General features: G+C 31.7%; 1 protein-coding gene across 5 annotated transcripts in view; it reads left to right on the plus strand.

The window, feature by feature from the left end:
• Positions 1–26,506, plus strand: part of LOC117110043 (protein rogdi homolog) — a 33,908-nt gene that overhangs the window by 2,496 nt on the left and 4,906 nt on the right. The window contains exons 2-11 of one of the 5 annotated variants that reach the window (XM_033252615.1): positions 2,062–2,133; positions 3,241–3,274; positions 4,197–4,229; positions 19,490–19,541; positions 20,316–20,373; positions 21,517–21,600; positions 22,564–22,659; positions 23,093–23,191; positions 23,864–23,986; positions 26,008–26,102. In XM_033252615.1, coding sequence (XP_033108506.1) covers positions 2,062–2,133; positions 3,241–3,274; positions 4,197–4,229; positions 19,490–19,541; positions 20,316–20,373; positions 21,517–21,600; positions 22,564–22,659; positions 23,093–23,191; positions 23,864–23,986; positions 26,008–26,102 — 746 coding nt within the window. The other 4 variants (XM_033252614.1, XM_033252611.1, XM_033252612.1 and 1 more) reach the window with 4 other exon arrangements.

Below are 26,506 nucleotides of genomic sequence, written 5' to 3' on the forward strand. Positions count from 1 at the left end.
ACAGAGACAACAGAACAATTTTTCTGTATCTGTCAGTGTTACTTCATCAGTGATGGCCTGCATGATTAGCATGTCACAAATATGGTATTTGGGCCTTTCGAAGTTGGCAAGATAGTGGCTAGTGAAAGGGATTGAGGACCAGTAAAAATATTAGTGTTCTGGTCCACTTGGCTAGTTAAAAAAAACCTTAAGGGAAACCCATGCATGCAAGCATGAGTTAGACTGTACTTGTATTGGCAGCTTTCCATTCTGCACGATTCAGTGCAAGCTCTTTTACATTTATTTTGTACATTTTGTTGGAGGTTGATTCATGCTGCATTCATTTAAATGTTGTATCATTATTATGTATTATTGGCTAATTGACAATTTCCTGTCGTGGAGTTGATGCGGTCCGTTGATGCTAGGCCTAGCTAGGGCCTGATTAACTAGCTTAAGTCGGCTAGGCCTAGGCTAGGCTTAAGTATATCAATAATCAATGTTGTGAACAGTTTGTGCATTTTGCTTATTTTGATGCTGTTTCATACATAGCGCTGTGCATGTATTAGGCCTAGGCTATGGCTATACCATATTCAAAACTACTCGAGGTTTCTTTCATCAATTGTCATAAAATGTGACATCATCATCATCATCCTCATTAATTTATAGTCTATTTTTATTCCATGCAAGCATGGGTTAGAATGTACTTGTAATGGCAGCTTTCCATTCTGCACGATTCTGTGCAAGCTCTTTTTTCAATCCCTTTGCACGAAGGTCATCTCTAATGACGTGAGCCCAGTTTTTTTGCAGGGTCTTTAATTTATTTATTGATACTAATTAAATTATTAGATTATGATTTAACATATGTATTTTTTGGGAGTTGTACAGCAATTCCAAAATCAGAAAATTTGCAAGTGAGTGTGCCAAATTGTGATGTAACTTAAGGTCTGTGCAGGGAATGTATCATTTGCACAAAAATTTGGCCTAGAAATCCATACTTGCATTTCAGAAAATAAGGCCCAATTTCCACACAGATTTTTGCCAAATCTTATACACTAATAATAATTCTGTGCACATATTTATTTTCCTGGCGATTTTCCACGCAAATTTGAGCTGGTTTTTGAGGTATCATCCACGCAATTAAAAAACTTTACAGTATGGTGTGTACAGTATGTGTGTGGAACACGATCGGTAGCTGCCGTGGAAAATATAAGAATAAAAAGAGGTCCTAGGCTTTTGACCGATTTTTCATTTGTTCATCCAATACTTTATGTCAATTTCTGTATTTTTTTAGTTGTCTATTTCTGTATTTTTTATATTCTAACACTTGTTAATCATATGCAATTCAGCCATGTGCTGCATACACGTTACTGGAAGATTGAATAAATATAGAGTACCTCAATGTAAGTCATCATCATCCTATTAAAGGTTTAAATTTTTTTTTGACAGACTAAGACCCCAAACTACATAATTGTTAATTTCACACCCCACCACATCCCACTCCTCACGTGACACCTAGTTTCGATCCCAGCATATCTACATGACCCCCACGTTTCTACATATCCCCGTCACACTGGTCACATAGCTTCCCTTCAACAGAAGAATAAAATACAGTAGTAAAATACAGTTGTATCAAAAAGTGCAAATCGATTAAAATGTGCACGACCTGGACAATTTGCAAATTGTCTGTGCGATTTAAAACTGTGTGACAATCCCCTTGCACAGATTGCAAACTGTGCAGAATCTTGTACAGTTTTTAAATTGACATCAAAAGTCGATGTGAGGTAAAAGAAACGGTACAGAACACGTCCTTATAGGCCTAGATTGGATTTATCCATTTCGTAACATTGTAACACAGTACATTATTATTAGCCGTGGATATTGTTCCGACAATCACTTAGAGGTAAGTAAATCAGAGGTGTTGATTGGTGGAGCTGGCGTGAATAATATCTGTAGTGTACATTTTTCAGTTCAGTTATTAAGGAAGGCCTAGGCTAGAATTAGCTAAAAGGTAAGGTTAGGTCTACAGTATAATTACAATAATTATAATTGAAAATTTAATTATTTAATATAATTACATTTCAGGAAGGCGAATATCAGTGGTTATTACAAGAAGAGGTCCACAGGGTGTTAAAGGAACTCAAAGAAATGCTTCATGTAAGTCAGTCCATTGTGGAATTAAAATATTAAAAAGATTTTTTAATAAATTTAAGATACTCCCCTTTTATTTTTAGCTAAATTGTTAGATTTAGATGTGAATTGTATGTACAGTACAAAACTTGTATTTAATAAGTTTGAATATTGCTCTTGTATTCTACCAGACCTAATGCCAGTTCATTTTGTATTTACTGTAAGGGTAGCAAATGTTTCAAGATGGCAGATGCCACATCCAACAGATGGGATTGTTGCTCCATTGGTAACACATTGTCAGTTAACTTCAGGCACAGAATTTTTAATTAAATAGTGGATGCATGCAAACATCATAAATTTGCATGAGATATGTTAGTTACCAAGAGGTTTTTGCTTACCGGTTGGCAGGGGGAGGAGGGAGAGACCAGATTTCCTTTATCACAGAAATTTAAATAAGTGGCAAGGCAACAGTTGTGGTGGTAACTGTGGTATTGGTGGCAGACATAAAATATGTTTTCATCATCTCTATAACAGTAGTGAATAACATACACAATATGTAAAATTCAGGTTTCAGATTAATAATAATACTACACAGACAGGTTAATTTAATCCACAACAATACACAAAGCTACCATCAAATAAGCTTACAACCAATCACACAGTAGAGATTTTATAATAATAAGCAGGTGTTGAAGGATATAACGTTTTTATGCGAGCCAACAACAAATTTCACATCATCATGGACAGCTTTTTAAATGCAATTATTTTATATATTCATTTATTTTAATAATTGTTGTGATTGATAAAAATAGTTTAATATTTGAATTGTTTAATGGCTTATGAATCCAACTTTGAATTGAAAATTAGAATAAGTATTTTTCCCTTGCAGTTAACAATGCATTATTATTAAGGAGTTACAATATATTATCCTTTATTCATAAAAGAATATTCCAGTAACTTGAATGGTGGATGTGGATATATTTTTCTCAATTTACTATCACTAGTAGAAGTATTTCTTCCATACTGAATTAATATCATGTTAATACTTATGAATTATGCTTAGCAAGTTGTTAATGTATTTTTTGTCATTTTCAATTTGATCGTCTTTAATTGTTTTATTTTCTTTTCAAACAGGAATGTGGAAAGAGGTTTAGGACACAAGCCACAGGTAAACTTAAACTCTTTTCATTATTATGTTTTTTTTCCCCTAAAAGTCAATAAAAAATACCTTGTGTTAACTAGCTTTTTTAAACCAATATGTGAACATTGTCAGAAGTTGATAATAACACCACTTGAACCTAAGAGATGGCACTTAACATTGAGATTCTTGACGCTTGTAGAACTAAATGAATTTACCATCTGTTCATACTTGGGGAAGAGTATTATAGACCAATATGGTAAAGGGTACTATAAATAATATAATATAATAAAATAGTAAGTAATAATAATGATCATATGGCCAAACAATGTTGACCATATGTTGCTCATGTACTGTATAGTAGGAAATAGGTCAGTTGGTCATGATTTTGTCTTACTAAATTTGCAACTTCATTTTAGGTCAAAAGTTTAGAGTTCATACAATAACCAATGTCGAAATATTGAATCCCGACACGATACAGTGACCACCTACTGTATCACTCAGCCAATGAATTTTCATTGGTAAAATGGTAACATGGCTTAAATCCAAGTTTTAGGTATTACAAGGTAACTTGAATTAAACTTTGAAATGTGCATTTTAAATTTCAAGTATCTGAATCTAAAAGATAAATATATAAATTATAATACAGTATAATTAAAAATCATTCTTTATTGTGAAACCAGTTTTTTAAAAACAATGTTTCAACAAATAATCATTTAGTGTCAAAATAAAGTTGTTGGAATGTGCATTTTTTCCCTTGTTTACAGTGCAATACCTTGATCTTCCTAAGATCTGCTTCATTGTTTACCATACAGTAGATCAAATTACAAGTGAAAATATTTGTTTTTATATCCTATTTTATACCCACAGTGGATAACATTTTTAATAGAGTACTATGTACTTTGGAATCATCGTTTGTTTGTTTTCTTATCATATCTTGCTTGTCCCAAAGGTCATGATGTCGATCCTGTATTCTATAGCAATGGTAGGGTTCATAGCATTTTAAATTCCAATACCTTGTTTGAAATGATTGTAAATGCTTGCATAGAAAACCATCTATCACACTTTGGTATTATATTATTTATTGTACCATGCAATTTTTTGACAGTTTTCTAAAAATTAACTTTTCATTAAATTTTACCATCATACAAATATGCTCTTTTTTTCTATTGCTTGTTGTGGCACGTCTTCACCATCAAACTAAATCTGTACCTTCCAATGCAATGAAAGCTACAAAGATATAAATTTTATAATTAACTTAAAAGTAAACCAGTATGATATACAGTACACCTCTCCTCCGTAAGCTAAAGGGTCTGTCACTAAACAAACTAGAATAAGAAGTCTGACAGGGAAGATTGCAGATTGTGTGTCTTCTAGCCTTCAAGGCAGCCTCGCTGCACTATACTTGTATTTGATGATATACTTAGTGCCGTAAATGAAATTAATTCTAGATAGCCATCCCTACAAACAAACACCCTAATGAGAACACTACCCATAAACCCTTAATGTTACCATCAGCACTTGATAACAAGCATAATTCAGTCAATACAACTTCTACTAATCCAAAATGTGGAAATGGAATTTTAATTTCTTTGCCCTCAAATCTCCTCTATTTATTAATACCGTTCATTAATCGTATTATTATAAACTACTAACCCTTTTTATTATGATACTTCACAGCCACCAAAACCTAATAAACAACCTTCCTCTGTGATAGTCAGCCCATGAAATTAGGAAAAAATTAGGTCGGCATGCCCAGAATGATCTATCAGGGATTTTCCACACATGTACCGTAGTAGTAGTGAAGTCACAATGCGATCGTGATTGCGTTTAAACGGACAGTAGGATTAGGCCTACAATGTGTTTAATTTTGTTGTTTTTAGATAATAAACAACATTTTAAACATGATAATAATATTGTAAGATGAAGACAAATAATAGATTTAGATAAGCATTACGATCTACGCGGCCCACATGCCTTCAATTGGGCGATGTTGTATTCCTTGGCTGGCTAACGTCATTCCTAGGCCTAGCCTACGAAACGACTAGGCGAGATTGAAAGACAAGACGATTGTACACAAATCGTACGTACTGCATACCTATTATAAATAGTTATTGTACAAACAAATCTGTTTTATGAACCACCAATTTCCTTGGTTTGGCGACATACATGAAATTTAGTGTCTGCTGTAGCCTGTTTCAGTAAAAGTTTTTGACTTTCCAAGCAGTTTTTCAAGCGAAGAAATCTAGGCCTAGGTCGGCAAAAAATTGCTGTCCTGTAGCAATTCTGGCTCAGCAATATGGTCAGCAATTGCCGATTGCCGACATGAAATTCGTGGGCTGGATATTCCACTTTGTCACAATACAGTAATAAACTAGTATAGTACTATATTCAAATATTTGCCTCTGAAATCTTCATAATGATATTCTCTGCTCAAAAACACAATTTAATTCCCATAAACTTCTCAGATATTACCTTATGAAAGCTCCCAGAATGAACCCCATTCATAACTCCTCAATAAACCTCATCAAATTCTGTATTAACCACCCATAAATTCCTCTGTATTAGCCTCCAGACACCCCTTTAATAATAATTTCCACAAGCTTTTCTCGGGATATTATAAATCACATTATTAATGTTAAAAAACATGGTAATGATTATTAACTGTGTTCTGTATTCTTGCTGTGCATTTATAAGTAGAATGCAAGTGCGAAATGTTACCGGTGAGCATACATACTGTACTATCACAGATATCCAAATTGACAAATTCTCCTGATGCTACTTGAATATATTATAAATATTACTTGGATGTCTTCACAGCAGCATCCAATGATTTAACAGTTTGCATTCTTCCTTTAAGTTCCTTATAAAATACAAGCATTTTTAGCACCTGTCTCTGTAATTGACTGTGATTTCACCTCATATGTTTGCTTGTGTGTGGCTATGGGTAAATATTTGGGTAAGGCCCTTCAAGAAAAACTTTGTCAAAATTGATATTTTGCCAAGCAAGATTGAAAAACATTATATTTGATTTATTAATTAAATGTAGTTCTAGTGAAAGTGGATTTAATTAGATTTAATGCATGTGGGAAATCTGTTACATTATACCAGAATTAAATCAATAATTAATAAATTATAAAACCTATGTTTGTTCATTATGAAATGCACACTACATTATTTGGGGACCCCTTCTGAAACAAGCCTTCGGGCTTAAAGGCTTATCATCTGCTTCCTATGTTTAATTTCTTTAAGGGTTTTTTTTTTTGTGTTTATGGAGTTTTTCTGATCTTGTTTTTGTACTATTTTTATCGTTATGATCATTTTTTGTTTTTTCTTTATAATTATTTCATGGAAAGCAATAAATATTACTTACTAGGGAAACTAAGCTTATGATTGTTAATACATTATCTTTATTAAAAACTTTCATCTTTTATAGGCCTACTATTCTCTTTTTTTCATAAGGTGTAATATCATTGTCTTTACATGGTATGATATGCATGTTATAATAATCTACATTGCTACATGAATTCTTAGAAATTGAAATTGACAATCATATATGTTTGCTACTTAATAAAGCCAATTTTTATGATTTTTAAGTTGTTTTTTTTTTTCAAAACCACATACATAGTTTAGGTGCTGTATATGTGTATATGTAAAATGTGTTGGGAAGACACACACACACACACACTGGAAAAAAAAGTCATTGTCTTATTTAATGTAGAAAAATAGAAAAATGTTTGGCACACACAGCACTAAATGTATAACAACAGTTATGACTTACGGTACTCAATACAGTTGTTAAAATGGAAATGTATATTTACAGTACTGCACAGTTGTAGAAAATGTATACATGGTTATAAAAGGATGAAAATGTTAACTTTGGTCATGTCTTTATTGCCTGTTTCATTACATTTGCAATAGAATAGGAAATATGGCACTTAGAGTGAATAATTAGTATGATAATAACTGGGATCCCAACTTAGAAGAAGTCATTTCCAGGAGATCGTTTAAATGAGCTTTCTTTAATACATCTAATTTTATTTTGCTACTTTTGCTGATACCCATTGAAACTGACTTCCATGAGATGATTGATAATAAAGGGGTATACAGTAGTAAAACATGCAGATTTAATTTGTTTGAGGGAGATGGGTTATTTTTGCTTGGTTGCTTGGGTGTGGGAGGCCCTCCGAAAGACTACTGTGGTTTGCAGGAGACTGGGACCCTTGTAGTGATAGAAGAGGGGAGGCCAAAAATGATGAAAAGCTGATGATTGATGGATGGGTGAATCAATCAAGGATAAAGTAAATGGGTGGATGAATAAGTAGATAAACAGACAGAAGAATGAATGAAGTGATGAAAGGTTGAAGGTTAATTAGATTTTACAACTGAAAATACTGTATATACTGAACTGAATTGAATGGATAATAAATAAATAGACGGGAGGATGAATAAATTAAGGGGATCGATAGAAGAAAGGAAAGCTTAACAGATAGATGGATAGATGAATAATTAGATTAAAGAATGGATGAATAGATAGATGAAAGAATTTTGAAAAAGTCAATAATAGAATACTGTAGATGAAGAATGAAAGCAAAAATGATATGATGGATGAATCACTAGTTATTAGCTAATTTTGATTTTGTTTTTCATATTCCAAAAACTGAGTTCTATAAAATGGGTAATGGGTCATTTATTTTTCGCTTTCATATTCACAGTCAATCAATTTTTTATTACTTGCACTAAGTTACTTCTACATTAATATTCACATGAATTATTTGTCATTGTTCTGTAATTGTAACATGTATGTTTTGATAAATATCTGGCAAACTTCGTCCACACAGTCATGGCTTTAATAAAACAATATTTCAATATAATATGTAAGTAATTGTCAATAGTATACTGTATGAAAGTTTTTGTGTGTCTAACTGTTGAAAACATGTTTACTGTAAATCATTAACAATGATACAGTATGGTACAAGTGACATTTCTAATTTCGAAATCATTTTCATATTTGTTATAAGACTGTTATTTCAATGAAACAAATGGAGACTTTGTTCTAAATAATATATAGAAATCATAATTATACTAAATTTTATATTTATTTTATAGTATTTGTTTTACTGTACTTTAAAGTGAATGTTTCTCATCAAGTGCAGATTTCCAGTGGGAGATATTTGCTATCAACCATGTCAAATTATATAGTATAAATAATTTTCGTTACCAATTTGTTGAAATTGTTGATGACAATAATTACTGTATTCTTATGATTCTGGTATTATATGTCTCTTCCATTAATCTAACCAGTGGTTAGGTAGACACTTCCATTCCATACGTGAAATTATTATCCAGCTTTTTGTTTCTGAATCTGAATATCAATATGATTATTGCAATGACCCTGTTTACAACGTCACCTATATTGCAGTGTGCTGCCACAATGGCAGTCAAATAAATGCATGGAGCTGTTTTACTTCTAATTGATCCCCAGAGATCTGTTTAATGGACTGTAATATCATCAATTTTAAGAAGGATGTCAAACACACTAAATAGATCAGAAAATGTTTGTTCCAAGAAATGAAAATGCATGTTTTATGATTAAAATGTTGTTTCTAATTCAAAAGCTCAGTTACTATATTTGCCTGTTTCCTATCACAAGAAATATAAAATGTTTTGTATTAAAATGTTTGTATTAAAATAATGCACACATTGTGTCTATTGAGATATAGAAAATCTAGCAAATGCAAAGGAGAAATGACACATAACAATTACATGTTTGATTCACAAATTAGAAATTACATAGAACTCTACTGTTAATTTGTTTTTATTGCCATAAGAACACACAAAGAGCTGTGAAATTTCTTTTCCTTGCTACATGAAAATCGTTAATTGCCATTACCAATAAGAAAGGTGACGGTTGAAGATTTTTTAATGCAAGCTAGTATGTGAGGCAAGTGTCTGCGGTTCGATCAAAATTTATTGTTATTTATAACTGCTACTGTAAATGCACGTCTTGCAAAACACTTTACAGTACACTAAAAAATATTTAGATTTTTACTGCATCTGTATCATAAATACCTGTTTTGACTCAGTTCAAGCTAACCTAGCTCGCATAGAATTTAAACATAAACGATAATAATTTGAAACCATTTAAACAAGGAATCAGAAACCTTTCTAGTGCTTCTTTCAATGCAATATATTTTCCCATAATTAAGAAATCTGATAGTAGTGAATTTCCTTAGTTTGTAATTGGATAATGAATTTGAGTTGAAATGTACATGAGAAAAACGGTGAGGTTTCAAGATACATTATAGTCTCCATAGTGACACAAAATCAAGAGTTCTAACTTCCGTTTTCATCTATACAATTATGTTGCCCCTAGAATAAGGTAGAAGCCATTAATTATAGTAGTGGTTGATAATTAATACTGAATATCCTAGCGTTATTAATCTTGATAACTTGTAGCTTTATCATTCTTAGAAGCATATCTGCTACTCAAATTTTTTATCAAAAGTTAGCATCCATTATTATTTTTTTGCATTTGACAGGCTCGGATGATTTCTTATTGTCAGCAAGTAATGTTTCTACTTAACATTGAACAACCTTTTATTATTATTTCAAGATCAATGATGGCCTGAAGCATGTATTCTGATTCATTATATATAGCCGTGCAATTTAAAATGCGTTTTTATGACCTTAACATTGTACTATGTACCAAGGATTAATTTGGTATTAATGTCAACAAATTTTTAATGTTAATCTGAGTAGGTTTAATTTAGATTGTATATGTTGTGAAGGGAACTAGTTTGAGAGGGAGGATGTGTTTATGAAGAATGGTAAATGGAATATGGATACTAATCAGGGGCGGATCCAGAGGCATCCGAAAGTGGGGGGGGGGGTGCTTAAAGTNNNGGGGGGGGTGCTGAAAGTGGGCCGATCGAGATAACACCACCCTAGAGGGTCTGGGATGCCCCCGCGAAATTTTTGTTTAATTCTAGATGCCTGCAAATAACATCTGAAGCATTTTAGGCGATCAATTTTTTTTCTTTCTTTTTTTCCCATTTTTTTTTTACTTTCCGGGGCAAGACCCCCTCCTCCTTTCTAAGTCCGCCCCTGTTAATGAGAAGGAATATGAAGGAAGCAGTGGTAGCTTCAGGATAGCCCGACTGGGGATCTGAAACCAGGGACCAAATAGAGCCTGGTCAGGTTTCCCGAATAAATATTCCTGGTGGGGAGATTTTTTAGTATGGCCCAAAATTGTGCTTTTAGACTACAATATTTGGCAATTTTGGGATTTTGGTAATCAAAATGTTATTATTACTTGGTTATGCAAAATACCGTTAATATATTTGGTCCAAAAATCTTGTGGCGGGAGGACAAATTCCCCTCTGACTTCCCACTGGAGGGAAGGCAGAAATATATTTGGAGATAAATTGGGCTAAAATGCAATTCATAGTGCTTGCTCTCTGCCAGTAAAGTAGATCTGCAAAATTAGCTTCATGCAGTCTTCTGTTCTGTTTAGTGTGAATGCATTGTTTTTACTGTTGTACAGTAGGTAGGTTCAGCTCTTAATTGCATTTTCAATGTTTAGCTTTACAGGGTATTCACCATTGAATTTATCTACATATGGAATGTTTTCATCGTTCTTTTGCTTAGCTATAATTTTTCTATTTTAATTAGTAGTCTCATTAAATTAAAGTTTTCACAGAGTAATTTTTTATGCTTTATTATAATATTTTTAATAATATATTAAGGTTTCTAATAATATTGGTCCTTTATAACCTGAGATTATAATAGCAAAAATAAGAATAATGCACCGTTCAGTGTTATACCAACATATTCTACTTTAATGATAAAGCGAATTTCTGTATTTCTAGTTCATTTGTATTTGCATATTATTACATTCAAGGTTTTTTTTTTCGTTTCATTTCATTTATTGCACCATAATATATAAAAATAGTTGTTGTCATGTGGCAGGATTGCGCAAAAGTAGAAAATCTACTGTTGAGGAGCTTTCCTCACTTACCTCCTTACTTCTGACAGAAAGTCAAACATATTTGATGCTGAATAGATTTTGTTTTGATTTATAATAGTTAGAATCCTGCTTTCTGCTAGAGACTACATTTATTATAACATCCTGACTTTTATCAAGCTACTTTTGTGTGCAATAAAAGCACATTATGTAGTTGTTTTTGAAAATCTATAAAAAAAATAACTTTGAAAGGCAATCTCTCAACCGGAGTGCCATATCATCATTTCCTTTTAAAAGTTTATGTTTAGGCAGTAAGGTATACTTAAATCCTTGAATACAAAAAGATCAATTCCATAACCTTCAGTAATATTACCAGCCCAAATTAAACCGCAGCGTATCCCCATTTATTATTATATTATTGTCAATAATTATGTAGTATATCTTTATTAAAATGCGTTGTCAATTTTTTTTATGTTAAATCCAGTTAAATTTAATTGATATTTACTGGGTACTTAAAAAGCATGATAGCAATACCAGAAAATGTTACACAAAGCCCTAAATTTTGAAATAATATGTAATATTATTATAATCAAGTTATCATTTTTTAATATACTCACTCGTGATAATTTTACTGAAAATTGCTAAAAGAGTGTTCGTTTCATGATAATCTCACATTATACCCATGATTTTCAAATGTCAAGGTACTGTAAAATTCATAAGTGCTGGCCAAACTATACATTTTTTTACAAAGGTTGACACGTTAATTCTGCTTCTATAGAGTAGTTCTCTAGCTTTTTCTGAGTGTCAATCCATGAATATTTCAAAAGTTATTATGTTTGTTACTAAAGCCAGTTCCCCAATTTAGGTACAGTAGGCTAAGGCTGCCAATACTGTAAGCATTCGGAGGCAGTTAATGGAGGCAAAGCCCCTGGAAGCACTGACAATTCAGGTATTTGAAAGGCTTTATTTAGTCAATTTTAGAGTGTAATCAGTAAAACTTGTATAGATATTTTTTTCTCAGAAGAATTGTAGATTGCTCCCTAGCGGTGAGGGGGGCTAGCTCTTTCCCAACACGAGAACTCGTCCTCTTTTCCAGCTTTTCCCCTCCAACTATCTCCACCACTGGTCCCATACCCAGCAGCATAAGCATGGACAGCATATGATTTGTACCTACCTCACATTCAGATCACAGTCAATGCTCCAAAAGTGCCCTTTACTCTTAATAATTAAAATATTTAGTTCTATTGGTACTGTATGCTAAAAATTTTATAATTATGCAATGAAAGAGAATTTCATATTACGTTTAATAAATTATATGAAACTTATGAACGACATGTTTCAACGTATCCCACGTTCATTCTAATTCATTCTAATTCCTATATACATGACTTACCATAGTATTCCTGACCTCTATATACATGACTTACCTTAATATTTGCTTGTTTCATCTTACATCTGACCGGTAGTATTTAAACCGTTAGTAGCATAAGCGTTATTACCTGATGATGACGTGGGACACGTCGAAACATGTCGTTCATAAGTTTCATAATAATTATATATTTTTATCTTCTGTATATTAATGGAGTTGTTTCCAAAATATTGATTGATTGATTGACTGAATCTAAATAAGTGACTATATAGCATTGGGAGGCTGTATGATTATTGTAGACTAATCATACTCTACATAACAAATATTTTATTATTTATTGGATGTGCATATCTAATTAAATTATTGAACCAAGTCAAGTCAGAAAGTAGTGTAGCTGGCCTTTCCCATGTAGCACTAATATAAAATGCATTATTAATATCAGACACATATTTTTTTGCTAGGCCTTGCGTAACATTGTAGCAAGAAGCACTGTAACATCATTGTTGTAGCAAGAAGCACCTTGTTTCTAGTAAATTCCCTTCCTGTTGTTGCCTCCATGACGTTTTTTCTCCTGCTTGTAAATTGTTTTGAGTATTCAAGGCTGTACGTTAAGTTTCTTGCACTAGCAAAATCTTGAGATATGCAAGTAATTGATTGTGCGATGTCACCACTCTGTCTGCTTCATTAGAGAGTCGTGGATCAATATTATAAATGGACAATGAGAGGGATATGAATATAGAGTTGCATGTTTGCATAACGCTATTCTATATTCTGTGTATCTGTACATACAATTTAGAGTGTAATACCTAACCTCATTTTGCTAATCTAAACATTTAGATGGACAAAGATTTCTTAGTGACTTGTACATGAACTGATATTATTGGAATAATAATTATGATAATATTTTATGTAGACAGTAAATGCGAGATGAATCTTTTCGTAGCAAACTTGAAGTAAAATCGTGAAACATAGCATTTCTTTCACATCTTCTGTAGCACAGTCTTTTAAAATGTTTGACTTTTGTATAATATTAATTTAATTACTAAATTTACCAATCAAAATTATATTTTTATTATATAATTATTAATTTTTTTCTAATTTTTATTGTATAATAGCACATTTTATATATTGTTGATGTACATATATAATATAGCTGCAAAGCTACTATACAGCATTGATGAAATAAACATGAAAACTTTAAACCTGAAATTATAAACAATCAGGCTCAGGTGTGTGGTTTGAAAGTAAAATGATAATAGATAATCACACCTTACCATTAGGCTTACAATATGTAAGCTGTCTTTAAAAAAATGTGTCTTGCTGTATGCCAGGTCAATTGATATTCAAGAAAATATTTTATGAAGTGATATTTTAACAAATATTGGGTTTCAATGTTTCTAATAGGAAATAATATACATTTTTTTATATTTTTTTTATAACAAATGAGTTAATTTACATTACTTACTGTAAGTGTTTTGAGACACATTTTATAAAGCTCTTTTACAGATTCATAGGAAAAAAACTACACAAAATTTATCTTGTTATCTTTATTTTATTCTGGTTGTGTACAGTACTCAAGCTAGGAACCTAATTCAGATCAAAATAACCCTATATATTCATTTATCTAAATGTATCAATAATTCATTTTTTATACAAGCCTCATTTTGTCACGACAGCTCACATATATGTACAGGCCTGTACGTGTGTGTTATTATCTAATTAACCTTTATACAATTCAACCTAGTTTCAGTAAATTATATGTTTTGTATTACAGTGTGTGAAGTCTTATAATATTTTGTGTAGCAATAGAGTATATTTTTATGTATCATTTTATGAATTTCCTGCAAAGCTACAATATGATAGTGTTTTGAAATTAAATAAGAAAAATTCTTGCAGCAGTTTACATAACAATCTGCAAATGTAGTTAAAAATACAGTAATTATAACATTCCAACACATCAGTGTTACAGCACGTGTGCCAAACGCCAACAGTCAAAAATACTTATGAGTTATACAGTTACTATGAACATTCTTCCTTACTTGAATATTGATTAATCTGTTATTAATATATTTATACTAATTTTAATTCAGTATTAAAACAAAAGAATAAAATTACATATGTACAGTGTATTTGGTTCTTTTTATATTGAACTTTTATTCACAATTAGAAATGGGATGAATTTTAAATTTAGGATTAATTGAGGAGTGAATTATATATCACTTATATATACAGTATCACTATTTTTTAAAAATCTCACATAAAATTAATAACATATGGTGGCCAAAGGCCAAATTGCATGTTATTTACAATTGAGGTAATTGCAATAATTATTATAATTTTTAAATATTTAAAATTCATTATGATAATATTAAAATACAATAATTAAACAAAAATTTATCAATAATTTAACAGTAATTTGACAAAAAATTGACAATAATTTAACATTAATTTTGTATTTGTTAAAATAAATATTTTCGGATAAGTGCAATGAAAAAATTATTAAAATGATGTATTACCTGTTAACAGTGATTCAAAAAACGTTTTTCTTTTTCACATATGAAATACTGGTTATATTATCTGGCTTGCATAAAAGACTTGGATTCTTACAATTCACATGACATTAATACATCTGTTGACAGTAATATTTCTGAAAGTATATTCTAATATTCATTTGAAAGTTAATAATTTCAGTTGCAGAGTCAAGGAGAGGGAGTTACCAGCCAGCCTTCCCCACCCCTCCCCCTAAATTTTTCAAAATTATTTTTAAAAATTGAAAAAAAAAAGTTATATTTAAATAAGTCTGAGGTGCCACTTCCAGCTATCTAAAAGGTGACATATTCATAAATGCTCAGCCCCACCCAGAATTGGGCTGAGGTGGTCTAGATCCCTCATCTGTGAAAGTCCCTCCCTGGACCTCTCTATTTCAAATTCCAGATCTAGAATTTGTTTTCATGTTATAATAAGCGCCACACAGAATGTATTGATTGTATTATTCTTAGAATTATGTGCTACGTGTGTAGTGTATCCGTAGGAGCTTCTAATTTAACTACATTCTGCAGACTTATTCAATTACTATTGCACAGATATTGAATCTGAGTCCATCTGTGTAGCCTCTATCAAACTTGCGTAAATTGGCGTAGTCATGGTAACCATATTTGCTGGATTGGTGACCTTGCAAGTAACAGTGAAAGATATGTTTTAGATTTTGTTTTTAGTGATCCATGTTTCTTGTAATCTTTGAGCTGTCCAGGTCTCCATCTATGATTTAATAATTATTTTTATTATATTTATATTTAATAACCATCTGGAGAATTGAAATTCTATTATAGTTTGGACAATGGTTTTGACAGTGGTATTGGTGATGTCAGTGAAAATGTTTTTAAGCAAGACAGTGATAATAATTGATAGTGTATAAATATGATAATAAGGATGACTCTAACCGATGATATTAGGTAACTAAATGAAGCATTAACAAAATGTTAGCATTTGAATGGTATAATATATAATTATTTATTTATTTATAATAATTTTTTAATGCATATTTATAAATATATGTCACTTTGTTCACCTTATAGCATTTTAATCATTATGATCAACTGTCCCAGCTTTTAATTTTCCAAATATCGTCTTCATCTTCTATTTTCATTGTTCCATCACTCTATCCTTTGTCTTTACCAGCATTCAACATGCTACCATACTTAAGCATTCATATTGTTATGATCTATTGCAATAACATTTTATGGTAGAAGTGATCTCATAATATTTTTTCTTTAGCCATCATCAAAATATTATACCATCCTAGGTTGAATGAGACAGTGGTAGTGAATAATAGGTAATATGAAGACAAGGATGACATTAGCTGATGATGATAAGTGACAATAATAATAATAATAATAAGCTTTATTTTAACACGGAAAAACTTGTTTCAACTAGAGTTGTTCTTCTACAAGTCCGTGTAGGAGAAGCAAAAAATTAAACAAATTGAAATTAACATACCATTTTGTTAATTGAACAACTTAAAGAAAACCAAAAATACAATTCATACAATTATTCAATATGTGACAACTAAGGGAGCATTTACAAAATGTTAGCATATTGAATAATATAATTATTTATAATATTTTGAAATATATTTTTAGAAATATATGTCACTTAATTATCTTTACCTCTATAGCATTTTAATCATTATGATCAACTGTCTTGGCTTCTACAGTAATTCTCCAAATGTCATCTTCTATTTTCATTGTTCTATCACTGTATCCTTTGCCTGTACTAGCATTCAACATGCTACTATAACTAAGATAGATATTAGATTTCATTCATATTGTTATGATCTAATGCAGTTAAAGTTTATGGTAGAAGTGATCTCATAGTATTTTTTCACATAGCCATTATAAAAATATCATGCCATCCTGGGTTGAGTCAGATTACACATTTAACCGGGTCCTAATTAAATGGCTTGGTGGTTAAGATGCTTGCCATCCAATCCCAGGGTCCTGCAGTAGCGGATTCAATGGGGGGGGCCCAGCCAGCCCGGTTTTCCCCCTCTCTAAATTTTTCAAAATAAAAAAAAAATTGAGGGAAAAAAAAATGTTTGAGCCATTTCCAGCCTCTAGAGGTGCCATAATCATACTTTCCTTCCCTCACCCTCAAACATAGTGGGGCTGAGGTAGTACTGTATAGACCCTCCATCTGTGAAAGTCCCTCTCTGGGCCCCTTATATATCAACTTCCTGGATCCACCACTGTCCTGGGTTAAATTCCTGTCACAGTAACAGGATTTTTTTTCTCACAACCAAAACAACTCCACTCCCTAAGCCTCTTAATGAGACTTTAGTTTATTTAGAGCATCTTGTGTTTGTCTTGTGAAATGATATGCCACTTTGAAGCGTGATTAAGCTCACTGCTTGGCATATTCATGGCCTTTGGCCTAAATCGTTTAATAAAAAAAAATATATATATATATTGTCATTACCAACCAACCAACCTACCAATTATACCTACCGCATCTATTGGAGACTACAGCTTTTTGACCCCATCTCGAGCCCTTCCGCCAGCCACATACCGCTTATCACACATCTAATCGCGAAAAGAGTAATTTTATAGAATTTTATAAGCACTAGGCTACACCAAAACACGTACGTACTATTATCAGGTACTATTTTAACTCAAAACATCGGAAGAAATTGTTCCGAACCACCAAATGCTGACGCCGCATCTCTTCCTAATGAATGTTATTCATTAGCGCCGCTTACTTTGAGCGGCCCCCAAGAGTGCACCAGAGAGCATCTAGGCAAAAACAAAATGTTTTTGTGAAAAAATCTCTAGCCAGCACTTCTCTCAAACTTGGTATGTATGGATAGGGTGTAGGGTTAGCATGGTGGTTAAGAATCTAGCATGCCATTCCTAGGTCCTGGGTTCAAATCATATTGTGTACCAGACATATTTTCTCACAACAAAAAACAACTGTACAATTTTAACCTAATAATGCTTTAGTTTATAAGGCTTAAGCATCATTTCATCCTTGGTAATTATCTTTGCTGATTGTTCGTCTGGAACTGTTTCCTAAATGACATGTTTGCATTTATTTATCAAAACCATATTTCACTAAATTTAATCCCAATAGTCATGTGAATTTCAGTGTGTATTTGGCTGATTCTTATACCCGAAGTATTTGCTGTGCCTTTCCAATCATCAAAACACATACATTCATTAAAGTTATGTCATACCTTGCTTAATTGCAACTCTTAATAAATCTCTTTTTTTAATGTATAGTCTTGAATTTATGAAAAGAAATAGAAGCAGAAAATTGAACTGCTTTAAAAAAAAATATTATGAAATAACTTTATTGCTCTGTGTGGTGTCAATACAATTATTTTCTTGTAAACTCTGAATGTATTTGACCTCTAAATCTGTTTTATTAGTTTAGTTTTCCATGTTTGAAGTCCATCGATTAGATTACCATCCGTATTTACAATTAAATTGAATAACAATACTCATAGCATAAGTAAACACTTGAAACTTAGTAATCAATAAGACATTAAGTACACCTGCAGGCTCTTCAAATATGGGAAGAAGATGTGACATTTTTGTGTCTTTGTAGCATACTATAGCTAGAACGAAGCTAGTGTACTAATACAGAGTGACTCATTGTGATTCTAATCAGACCTTTACAGCTATTGTTTTTCATTAGTAGTAAGCTACATTATCAATCTTTCTAGTCACATTCTTCAAACTTACCATTTGAGGTGCTGAATTATTAACTATGGTCTAGAGGCAAAGTGCCAGTTTTTAAATTAAAAGTTAATGGTTCAATCATAGCTGGAGGAAAAGGCTTTATTTTGATTAATGTTATTTTTTTGAACATCAGAACAGGATTAAAGTAATATATCTTATTCATTGTGTTTCACTTGTAATATCTAGCATCAGTTGAAGGTTTCAGTACATGGGTTGTATTATTTCTATAGTTGAGTGTACTTACTACTTAATCATTTTTCTTTATTACTGAGTCTTTGCTATTTTTAATTTCTTTAAACATTTTGTATTGAATATAATATTGCATTTATTATATATATAATAATTATTATTATTGGGTTATTTTGTCTATCATATGCAACATTATTATTATTAATATCATAATAATATTTTCATGAATGTTATCATTATTTTAAATATTATATTATCATTGACATCATATTATCATTATCAATACTGGTAGTTTAATATATTTCTTGTATATTTAACTTTGGATTTCCTACAGACATTCTTGTGTTTTTAAGACATTGTAATCAGAATCTTAACTGTAATTTATCCTCTTTATTAAAATCATGATGGGCCTAATGTGTGTTTAGATTCCTCTCAAATCAGTTCTACACTATACCATAGAATTCATTTTTTTTTCTTCTTCACAGAAAATACTATTGGCTCAATTAAGGCTGAAAAATTTGTTCTACAAAGTGCAAAGTAAGTAAAGAAGGCATGATGTAAGATACTATATTGTAATACATATGTACAGGCACTGGAAGCCATATTCTTGAATGTGTTTGGTTATTATTTCAATATAAATTTGTCTTTATGTTATCTGTAAAGGGTATTTGAGCCACACTTGCCTATCATGTGGAGCATGAAGAGTTCAGTATTAAATATGATAATTTGTGGCTCCCTCAATATTCATGCAATAGGCAATTTTCACAGACGAACATCGCCATATTACATTGCCATATTTTTAAGGTTATATAATTATTCAGCATTTGATTTCCTAACAATTGTATAATCGGTAATTTCCTTGCATTCAAAAATTGGGGACCAACAAAAATATTTATCTTGCCAATTAACAGATACATAAATAATACCATTTCTATATTATTTGTTTTGCATTTTCCCCATACATTTGCTGGTGCTACCATATATTGGCCTGGTTACACAAAGGATTTTTCTAGTAAAATGTCTGTAAAATCAGCAGAAAACTGAATTCTGGTTTAGTCAATGTCTCAGTTCTTACCAGAGGGTGGGGGAATCCAGTAGGGGGCACTGGGACATGTTCCCCGTTTTGCCACTAAATTTTAAAAATTTTAATGCAAATCAATGTTATGTGCTACTCACTTAACCGATTCTGAAACTGTTGTGTACCCTGTTTGAAAAATTCTGGATCCGCCCCTGCTTACTAGAGTTTTCCATACTGTATTTGAATATGTTTGATGGTTTTATACACTTGTTTTTATTTCATTCTTTTTATAGTGGATCAGATCATGTGAGAGGGATCATTACATTGCAAGGAGATAGAATTAGTAAAGCAGTGAGTAGTACTAAGTCCTATGATGACAATCCCAGATGGGCCATCTCATCACAGACTCATTGCAAAACCATCAGCAATGACTGACTATGAAGATTACTAGTAAAGATTGGAACAAAATCAACCAGCTCATATATATTTCCTGTTCATCTTTTCAATCATTCAATCTCTACATGTTAATTATTTGTTTCACTTTACTGGTTTTTCATTCCCATTTCTTGTTTGCTATTCTTATTTGACTTTTTCTTCCATTGTCTTTCATTGATGCACCCATTTACAAGAAATAAGTTACTAACTAAACTAAATTGTTATAAAAGACATCTTGAATATTCCATATTTCTTGTTGCAACTATGTGCATTTGTATTTATTTTGCCTTTACATGAATTAATAAATTAAATCTGAACCTTCTCATTTGTTTTCTGGTAAAAGAAGTTTCTTATGTAATGTGTCATTTACAGGTAGTAAAAAAAAATAGTATTTAATTTAAGAGACCATCTAACATTTTATGATACAATGATATTTTGTATTTACAGATATCAAAAAGCATAAAATAAAATAACTCAGTTTTGCAGGCATAGCCAGATTGGCAGATGTTACCTATTTCAAACTTTATAATACAATAGTATGCTTTTGTTTCATAAAAAAAAAAAAATGTCACAAAAACTTGTTACGCTATTACTCATATTTACATGCAGCATTTAAATATGTTGTATTTATGGATCTGTTATGCAGGTATCTGTTTCCCAAATACATTTATGTTATAGTTGAATGCCTTACAGCCACCATTATGTACACTTGTTTGTTTGAATACATAAATACAAAAGTAGGTATTTCATCTGAAAGGAATATTATACAATACAAAGAGCATCATGCACAAATTTAATTTGGCCTCATAGCTGAATTTAAACAATAACCAGAGGGTCATACAGTAGGTTGGAGTCCTGATGGGGATGTTTTTCTAAAGAAGATTATTATCTCTTACTGCTTCACTAATGGAGATGTTTCTCTGTAAAGTTACTGTACAATCGTAAACAATTTTGTTTAGTATTAGAAGCTATGGAATTACCTATCAATATTTTTATAACATAGGACTACATTTAAAAATATTTTTTGTCAGAACAATGTGTACGTAAATTTATTTGCAGGACTTAACCTTACGATTACAACGGAGTGCAAGTCAGATTTTAAAAACATCTATACGTGAAGATATTCCATGGAGACTACAACAGGTAAATAGCACGCACCATTAATAAAGTTACATTCACCATTTAAGGCCTTGCACGCATCATTAAAGAACTCATTTGCATCTGTAAAGTCTCAGCTGAGATTTACGTAAATTGCATATATATCGAATGTGACCAAATTTGGTCTTAGTAACAGTGTAATGTTTTTGTGTTTGAGATTCTGAGCAACAGATAGAAAAGTAATGCGCCATTAATAACGTTTGTTTGCACACACCATTGAAGACCTTGCACGCACTATTAAAGAATTCATTTGCACCTGTAAAGTCTCAGCCATGATTTATGTAAATTGCATATATATATTGAATGTGACCGACATTAGTCTAAGGAATAATGTAATGTTTTTATATACGAGATTCTGAGTGACAGGTAGAAGAGTAAAGGTGGGCAATTGCTGCGTCCAATGGTCGTCGGCCTATGGCGAGCACAACGCCAAAATGTGTACACAATGGATCGTTTTTAATGACAGCAGTGAGTGTCTGACTTACACACTATTCAGACAAGCATCGCATTGTGATCGGTTGTGGGAATTGCGACACCCAATTGCACCCACTCGCAAAGTAAAATTGTGTTAAGTTCACCAATAGTAGTCGTTAGGTAATCGATTTATCGCAATTGTTACGATTACCACGGAATCCAATTGCAACGAATCACAACAAATTCCACAGGCACTGTTTGGCTGAGGTCAGTCAACATAGGCTTAGCCAGCAGAGGCTTAGGCACTAGAAAGTAAAGTTTTTTCATGTAGGTAACCGATCACAACACAGTATAGTCTGAATAGAGTATTTGTGGAACACTCAACATCTATCGACATGCATAACTCTCACTAGATTGCCAATGAGTCATGATTGATTAACTGACTAAATTGATTTGATTAATTGATTAACTGACTAGTTGATTGATTGGTTTATTGATTAATAAACTGATCGACAGTGAATAATTGATTTCTAGGTCCAAGATGCGGGTAATCATCTGCAGACTGCTGTTGAACGGGTTTCAATGAAAGATGTAGATTATGAATTCCAGTCTGGTGAAGAAGTATCACAGGTGAGAGATGCCAATCACCATCACTCCCCAATGTTACCATAGTAATTATAAAAAAATATTAAGATTGTGCAATCCTATATTTGTTTTTGTCTAACTATATGAATTGCCTCTTAGATGAAATCATTCCATTCATGTTTAAATTCCAGTATTAATAACTTTTCTATCTTTTTACACTCCTCTTTGATGTTAGTCCACTGCAGATTTAAAATATAATCATCAAGAGACCTATCAATTAAGTTGTAGAAATTTTCAGAGTGATAACATTTATTGAATTATTACTTTCAATTAGCTTATATGATTATTTTAGTGTTATGGATTTTGGTGATTGAGAATATTATGAAATATTAAATTATAAACCTTGGTGTATTATTTTGTTATGAAATTTCCAAATCATGTCTGATTATTTAATTTTATTGTTTATTTATACTTATAGTTGATGGATGAAGTGATGTGTAGTCTTCATCATGGTAGACAGTGCTTATTGAACCCCTCCAAAGAAACACTTCCAGATATATATCGCAATAAATCTACTGTAGGTTTACATTAAAAATAAAAATGCCTATAATATTATTATTATTATTAATAAATTATCAGCTTTAACATCATCATCTTCATCAACATATTCTTCATCAACATAATCCTCATCATCATCTTTATGATAATTTTCTTTTTCATATTTTTCACCATTTTCATAATTTTCATGATCATCATCTTTATCATTTCATTTCATTTTTGTTGCACCTCAGAGAAGGTCCATCATCTTTATGATAATCATCACCACATCATCGTCTTCATCATATTCTATTCCGATGGGGTATTATCATCATATTCGTTATCATTAACATCTTCATTATCATTTTCATCATCTGCATTATCAATTTATTACTGTTTAATAAATAATAAACCAAGCACAATTAAACAGTTCTACAATCATTATAAGCAAATCAGTTGAAACTATTTGAATATCTTCATTATCATTGTCATCATTATCATCACCACCATTATCATCTTTATCATCATCATCATCATCATCGTTATCACCACCACCACCAATTTATATGATGTTTATTAACAAAAATAATAATTTTGTTTTAAAAGAAAATAGTTTGAAGATGAGTTAAAAATATTTTTGAACCCCATGTTACATAATTTGTATTACATGACAATGATTGATGTGATTACTTTTGTGCGTGTCTCATTCCAGCGTTCGTTAAGTCCTCAACTTCCACCTGAAGCAATGATCAATTTTTTTATTCATTGTAATAAACTGGTAATGGTCGCCTACTACATTCATCAGATCCCACCATCCAGGAGCACACAGCATCACGTAAGTACCAACCAAGCAATCTTATTACATCTATGATATGCCCATTAAATACGGTACATCAATTTTATGTACAGTCATTTCCTTTTATAGCATCATTATTGCTGTCAATATATTACTGGGGTTTTTTTTTTTTTGTTATTTTGTTTATGTTCTTTGCTTTATACAAAGCAATATCTCCATTATCTATCTCCTCATTGCCTTTATCGTGTTTCTTTTACTACTTTTAGATGCCATATTTGAAGTATTCAAGATTCAAATACTTTGGCAAGCATCCCATGTCTTCTGCAATTCGCGGGAGTCGCCTGGAAATTGGGATATGGCCTTCCACATTCCCGCAAGCATACAATAATCTCCCCAAAAATTACCCATCTTTCGCAAATTCATAATTTTGCGAAAGATACAGTAAAACGTCCATTTTACAAATGTCGATTGTACAAATACTCGATTTTACGAATGGTATTTACCCCTGATGACGTCATCATCGACCAATTATTACTGTAAAAAAAGTCTAATTGCGCACGTTTTACTAAGTGATAAGGTATATTTTTCTTAATAAAATCAAATTTGTTGTATAAATTTATTAATAGTTTGACATTTCCTTCAATTTCTGGTATAATAATCACTATATTTATTTAATAAACCTAACCAGAACAACGAACTACCAACGAAAGTGTCATCGGATTGCGTGCACATGTTTACGATGACAAAGAGGGTGTTGTGGTCAGCAGCTTATTGACATTGTGAGTGCTAGATATGATCGCGAAACATAAAAAACACAATTTGGTGATCTAATAACTAGAAAGAACATGATAGAAAGGTCCCTAAATACAGATGTTTGAATAAGAGTTAAAATAATATTTTGTTAAGCGTGTAAAATGGACGTATTTAAGCGCCTTGAGGTGACAACGTGAGGCGCTATATAAGTCCAAAATTATTGATTATTATGTATAAAGATGGATGTCTTACCATTCTTCAATTATGACACAGAAATTGGTGACGATGGTTATCACGCAAAAAAAAAATAAAGTTACAGATGTTATGGAAGCTCATTTAACAAGATCTCCCGGCAACGATTTCTCACAATTTGGGACCCCTGCTTTGGAACGGTTTTTCTTTATTAAATTGGATCAGTAGCTTAGTGGTTAAGATGCTTGCCAATCCACAATCTTAAGTTCAGAACCAAATTATTTCTTCTTATGACTAAAAGTAGCTTCGCTCTCCCGTCCTTCCAGATGGTAGTCTCAGAAAAGTCTAATCATTTGGGACCATCTACTCTCTGAGCCTTAAAAAGACCATTGGTTTCAAAGCATCAAGGGCTCAATTAGCAGCTCTCTTACAAGATTTAGAAAGAGAATTGGCTATAGGGGATCAAAATCATTTTCATCATGATTATGTTATACATCAACATCACCCTTCATCGCTACCATCATTAACATCAAAGTAACTATTAACATGTTTAATGTGTTTAACCTTCACAAACTTGGTTTAAACCAACTTCTGTTATTAAGGAGCTTTCTAGTAGAATTTAATGACGTCAGTAAAAGTCATATGCGAGAATGTTTTAAAAGTTCTCTACGTTGCGGGAATTCTAGGACGCAATTTGGCCAATTCTACGTATGCAGAGAACTTAGGATGCCCGTTAGGATAGTCACGCATGAATGATTCCGTCGTTGCGCAAATTGAAAGCTTCCTATTATAAAACTCTCCTGCTTGGCTTTTTCCCTACCAGTCTTTTGTTTTATGTTTTTTGTTAGAATACAGTTAAAAAATGTAAGGAAAGTCCTTGATCAATATCAAATAATTTGTCATTATCAATTTGTATATTTGGACATTTTGTATTATAATTTGGATGACAATGAAAATCTAAACATTTAGCATGCTATCCAAAAAAATCAATCATGTTATCAAAACATATTTTTTGTAAAGCTTTTCCATTTTTCTTCTTTGGGTTGATTTGTTGTTCATTTGCTCATCACTTTCCCTTGTTTATTGTTTGTCATTCTTTTCATTCCGCTACCCAGAGAAGAGAAAACGTTGAAAATCAGAGACAGTCTTTAAGAGTAATGCCTTTAACGGCATCTTCTCTTGGCCAGGAAGCTAATTGCACAGTATGCAGGTATGGGTAATATACATACTGTAAGGTATACCAACATCAGTTTTTTTAAAATAGACTGGAGCTCCAAGCAAATATGAAATAACATTTGAAATAATATAAAAGGTGTCCCTATGTACTAAACATGAAAGATGAGTTATTGATATATTTAGGTAGATAAGATCATAAGGTGAAAGCAGATTAGGACCATTTATAATTGCTCCCCAATTTTTCTATCTCAACTATTTCAAAGAAAGCAATCAAAATATTTAATTTCTCTTCCAAGTTATTTTGTTTAACTATTTCAAAGACACAAATTGAAAGTATTATTTCCAGACAAAGTATATTAAAACTTAAAAAATAACAAAACAGGTCTGAGAATCTCTTTAAATCAAACCTTTCAAAGAAATTGCTCCAATAAACCATAC

This window comes from Anneissia japonica, unplaced genomic scaffold, assembly GCF_011630105.1.
Source record: "Anneissia japonica isolate Jap-2015-1 unplaced genomic scaffold, ASM1163010v1 scaffold287799_len804019_cov200, whole genome shotgun sequence".
In the NCBI taxonomy this organism is placed as follows: Eukaryota; Metazoa; Echinodermata; class Crinoidea; order Comatulida; family Comatulidae; genus Anneissia; species Anneissia japonica.